Source organism: Gracilinanus agilis, unplaced genomic scaffold, assembly GCF_016433145.1.
Source record: "Gracilinanus agilis isolate LMUSP501 unplaced genomic scaffold, AgileGrace unplaced_scaffold18011, whole genome shotgun sequence".
NCBI lineage: Eukaryota > Metazoa > Chordata > Mammalia > Didelphimorphia > Didelphidae > Gracilinanus > Gracilinanus agilis.
In genome coordinates this window covers 671-6,512 of record NW_025349154.1, presented here as the reverse complement: position 1 = coordinate 6,512, position 5,842 = coordinate 671, and the positions used below count along the sequence as shown (strand labels likewise).

General features: G+C 35.2%; 1 protein-coding gene across 1 annotated transcript; it reads right to left on the bottom strand.

Annotated features, from left to right (window-relative positions):
- Window positions 1-549: 549 nt before the first annotated feature.
- Window positions 550-5,625, bottom strand: LOC123254226 (epiphycan; the record flags this gene model as incomplete). Its single annotated transcript, XM_044683279.1, has 3 exons — window positions 550-720; window positions 4,788-4,883; window positions 5,423-5,625. Coding segments are annotated over 3 exons (470 nt in total), but the record flags the coding sequence as incomplete, so codon positions are not given.
- Between the last annotated feature and the right edge of the window lie 217 nt (window positions 5,626-5,842).

Here is a 5,842-nt window from a genome sequence, read left to right as displayed (position 1 = left end):
ATCCCTGTCTGGGGAAGAGTAGGGTATGGTAAGAGAGTCAGTGGTTGTGGAAAGTCAACACAATAATCAATATTTTCCAAATCAAGATAATTTTCTAATAATTTTATTTCTTCACAATAATCCAAAATCTAATGATTTAGGGAAAACAGCATAATAGTTTCATTAAAAAATCTGATTATAATAACAAAACTTGGATAAATACTGAAAGTATATGTGGCTGTCTTATTTATAATAAATCTTAATTTATGGAATAATTAGTTTTAAATCATACATATTGTAAATTGTATGGGAACTTTTTAAGTATAAAAATGTTATATATTTTCTATTTAAATTTGCTTAGCTTGGAAGTTTGGTATTGCATTATGTATTTCTGTGCTGATGTCCTATATTTAAATTTTTTTTTCACTTCATCTGTTTGTGGTTTATTTTAATGTATAACAAATTTCCAAATGCAAATCAGTAAATAATGCATAGCTTTTTCTGTGCTAGTACATTAATCACTATTCTTTTGCTGTTAGCACAACGTATTGCCCAAACCCTGAATTTGGCTTAGACCAGGCTCCCAATTGGCAGGCGAGGTAGACACATGTATGCCTGCGGAGTTTTACTCAAATTGATGGGGTTCCCATCCAGCCGAATGTCTTCCAGAGCCTTGCGTACATAGGTCAGGTTTTTAACATTGCAGAAAGTATCTTCGTGCATCTCCAGAATGTTGTTATTCTACAAAGGGAATACAAACAACCATATTATAAACTCAGTTTTTGGCCTTAATTTCCCTTGTGCATAAGAAATCATAAGGGATGACTTTAAGATTTAAAAAGGACCTTCCCCCAACATCCTCTGAAGGAGATAATACAATTTATATTGGTTCATTTTTATCAATAATGAAATGAATGCTTGGAGAGTTTAAGTGCTCAACCTAAGATCACACAAACTCATAAATGTCTGAGCCAGATCTGAAGTCATGTATGTTATTCCAAGATCAATGCTCCAGCTAGTACAATTGTGTATTTTTTTTCTTCCATCTTTCCCAATCTAATGCAAGCTCCTATTTTTGCCTCCATCCTCAAATCTCAAAAGGGCAAGTAGACAATACAGTGGATAGACTATGGGTCTTGGATTCAGGAAGACTCATCTTCCTCAGTTCAAATCTGACATGAGACACTTATTGTATGTGAGACCCTGAGCAAGTCATTTCACCCTGTTTGCCTCCATTTCCTTATCTGTAAAATGAGCTAGAGAAGGAAATGGTAAACCAGTCCAGTGTCTTTGCCAATAAAATGGGGTCTTAGAGAGTAATACATGACTAAAAATGACTCGACAACAACAAAGCTCAAAAGGTATCTTTGTTCCATATGTCTTCGAGGCACTCACTTTGATTATTGAACCAAGTTTGGTCAATGAACCAACTTTGGACCACATTACCTGATATTTCTACAGACCTCATAATCATCTCATCATTGCTCTTCCTTCCCTTACTCTATTCCATGGCCTCCTCCCTCTCATCATCATTAATAAATAACCCTAAACTTATTTCTCCACTCTTCCTTATATCATAATAAATATGTTAATAAAATTCTTTGCCTTCTCTGCAACCTAGAACCTTGCTGAGTTGCCTGGGGGATATTAGGAGCTTAAATGATTTAAATCCCCAGGTTTAGATAACCAGTTATATTTCAGGGAGAGGATTTGAACCTAGAGCTCAGCAGCCTGCTTTGTATTCAACACCATGTTGACTCTAGTCCACATATAGCCACCATAAATCATATAAAATCTTTGTAGTTTACTTTGAAATTAACTAAATGAAAAGCTCTACCTCACCACCTCCATTTCCTTGAGAATCACTTTGTGACTTTGAGCTATTATTTGTGAAGTCATAAACCTTAAAGTTTGCTTGGCAATAAGGAAATAGTGGACTATCACTGAAAACATTTTTTTCTTTTAAAACATATCTATGATTTCACCAGGGTAGGGAAGAACAGGTAGCTAGTTGGTAGAGAGCATAGAATGTTGAAAATGAGTTAGGAAGACCTACATTTTTGAATCCTGCATTAGATATATACTAACTATATGATCCTGGTAAGATCATTGAAACTTTTAGCCTCATTTTTTCAGCTGTAAGATGGGGACAGCTCCTACCTCCTAGGGTTGATGTGAGAATAAAAGGAGATATTATATACAAATTATATATAAGCATCAAAGTGCAATGTAAATGCTAGCTATGGTTATTAAAAACTCCTACTTCTAAAGATCATTACCTACTATACAAAAAATATTAGTCTTACAGAGTTTCCTTAGACATGGAGAAATGACTTGCCCAGATCTCATAGCTAGTCTATGTATGAGGCTTTAACTCAGGTCTTGCCAGCTCTCTGTCCATTATACCATGCTGCACCTCAAATTGAATTCATGGTATTTCAGCAGAGAGCACCTTAATCGCCAAGTAAATCTGACAAAAGTCCAGTTTCAGTAGAGCCTGAAACTGAGAGGTACAAAATCCTTTCTTCCTTTTAAGGATCCTTGAAAAAAATAGAAGCAGATGCTTTTTTTCTCCTTCTTGCTGTCTAAGATGGACTTCATGCTCATAAACTTATGTTTTTTTCTTTGTTTTCTTCTTTTTCTGTTTTTTAAATGTAGTCATATTGGAATTAAAAGAGCAATGGTATGGGTGCATGTAGGGACTCAAAGATCTTGTCTTTAATTTCACATTCTACTGGTTCTTATGAAGGTAAAATTAATTCATATAGGAAGGAATATTTTCTTCAGAAGTTGATGAGGGAATCTAGTCCAGTCCACCATGCATAGAATTTTGTCTCAAGTTAGGAAGAGCTTTACCTTCTCTGCAACCTAGAACATTGAGTTCAAAATGTTTATTAGCAGTATGATCCTGGGCAAGTCATTTAACCAGTTATTTCATTTTGTCTTCAAAACAACCCCAGGATGTAAGTGATATTTTTATTCCCATTACTCATATGAGTTTGGGCAAATCACTCAAACTCCCTGGACTTTAATTTTCTCATCTGCTAAATGAAAGGAAGACAATCTAGATAATTGCTCCAAGCACTAACAACCCATCCTATTAAACAGTGAGACAATAAGGAAAAAGAGAATAATAGATGTGGGGTCAGCATGAGTGTTCAAATTCTAACCTTGTAGCTATTTACCTCTTTTACCTTAGGCCTCAGTTTCCTCAACTGTACAATAAGGAAGTTGGGTGAAATGTCCTCTAAGGTACCTTCTGGATCTAAAACTATGGTTCTGTGACATACAGATGGAATTTCCCTACATATCAATGCCATCTTGTGGTTCTATAGGATATTACTGCTATGCAATTTTGGATGTATCTACTTTTTGCTACTCTGGGCATAAATGGAGTCTCACTTCCAGATATCTAATACATATACTCAGAAATAATTATGAAGGGAGTGTGACTTATCCCATAGGTTAGAAATTCCCATTCTCAAAAGAAGTAGAAATTTATTTAAAATCATTTCTTCTTCTTGGTTAGTTGTTACAATCATGTCCAACTCTCTATGACCCCATTTGGAGTTTTCTTGACAAAGATACTGGAATGGTTTGCCATTTCCTTCCCCATCTCATTTTACAGATGAGGAAACTGAGGCCAATAGGGTCAAGTGACTTGCCCAAGGTAACACTGATTTTAAATGTATGAGGCCAGATTTGAACTCATGAAGATGAGTCTTCCTAACTCCAAGCCCAGTGCTCTATCTACTGCACCAGCTAGCTGCTCATATTTTGATCATTACTTGAGTCAAAACATTTATTTTCGATGAACATGTCTGTTATTCACTTGAGGAAAGTGGATCTTTATGTAGGAGCTGTCAGGTCAGCCAACATTTTGGAAAATGTCTTTCCAGTGATTCCTCCTAAAGAAAAGTAAAGCTTAATCAAGGAAAGGATAACCCTAAATCTTACCATAAAATTAGTTTTGAGAGAAAAGAAGCAAGAATTTCTTAAAAAAATGGTTGTGGGACTGCTTCCTGCCCTGCTCTCAAAAAGTAAAAGGAACAAATGTGAATTCTCATACAAAGCTTGATATGGAATTTTGAAAAAGATTTTACCCCAGAAGCTAAATAACAAAATGGAGTTGTAAGTTTGAATGATCTCAGTGTGTGGTCTTGGTCAAAGTCATTTCCCTTATCTGGGTCTCAGTTTCCTCATATGTAAAATAATGGGGCTAGATTAGATAGCCTCTGAGATCCCCTTCCATTTCTAGATCTAGGATCCTGTGATGCCTTGTTTTCCTTCCTGCCACTAAAAGTAAATATCTCTCCCCACTCTACTATCTTACAAAGTTCTTAAGTAGTTGTCTTGTATGTTTTCTTTTAGAGAAACATGTCAAATAAACCATGGCTAATGCAGAAGGACAAGTTACTAAGTTTTTAGAGTGTTACAGGAAATTAATAGGTGGCCAGAACAATTGTTATTATAATTTCTTATTTTCAGAATGAAAAGAGAGCATAGGATCATAGATTTAGAGTTGAAGGGAGCTTTTGTCCAAACACCTCCCTTCACTTTACAAATTAGGATCTTGAGATTAAATAACTGGTCTAATATAACTGAAATAGTGAATTATAGAGAAAGAATATAAACAAAAGTTATCTGATTCAGAACTCAAATTTAAAAAATGACATTTCCTTCTACCAAATTATTTTGGGAAGATGAATATATTTGCCAATGAAATAAGCCAGTCCCTTTGCCATCTGTTTTCTCTCTGAAATGGGACATTATTCTTTGTCCCATTTTTTTCCTTTCTAAAAGCCTACCTGGAGATGGAGAGCTCGGAGGTTTGCAGGCAATGGGAGTGGAATGTGGTCCAAGTTATTATCCGTAATGTAAAGATGATGGAGATCATACATATCCTATTAAAAAACCAAAGACAAGAATTTGGTGAAAAGTAAGACCTATTATAATTTAACTTTTACTCTCATTCCTCATACAGCTCTTAAAAAACAAAATAATGTACAGTGGGAACACAAACATGTCTTAGACTTTGGTGATGAACAACTATAGCAGAGATAGGTAGCTTTTAATAATCAATACACATTTCAAATGAGGCCAGCACGGCCTGCGTGTTGGACAAGAAGATGAATTCTTCTTGATGATAATCACAATTGTTTCCCATGACTTTTAGGAAGACCCCTTCTTTGGTTGTTTATTTTTCTTGAATTGAGGGAGATAAGGAGTTCATATTTCTTATAAAAAAATCAAAACAAAACATCTGCAAGTTGTTTTGTTTCTCTCTCAAATATTTTTTAAAGTTAAATGTTGTATGAGAAAGAGGAGAGGAGAAGAGAAGAGAGTGAGGGAAAGAGGAAGAAGAATGGTGATGAGGAGGAGGAGAGGAGGAAAAGGAGGAAGAGGAGAGAGACAGAGAGACACAGAGAAATCCCAAGCTTACTTTAAATGCTTCTTGTTTTATCCCTTTTCGGCCCAGCCTATTATTGCTGATATCAATGAAGGTCAGAGTGGCTGGTAACTCTGGGAGCTGTCTGATTCTGTTGTCACGAAGGACAAGTTCCCGAAGCTGGGGAAGTTCTCTGAAAGCATCTTCATCAATCTCAGATATTAAATTTGATGTCAAATCAATCCTTTTTAAATTACCTAGAAGAGAAAGTGAACAGAAAATATCTATGCATATTCTTTTTTTTTCTTCTACAATAGCAAAGAAGAAATCAAGAGATTATAATTGTTCTTGGAGATGGGCAGTTAGTGAATTTAGCCTTCTCTCTCTAATGAGCTTCACTTATTATTTAAGTAAATAATGCTAAAATAATTAAAGGAATTATTTTAGTGGGTTTGAAATCCTTTAACTTAATTC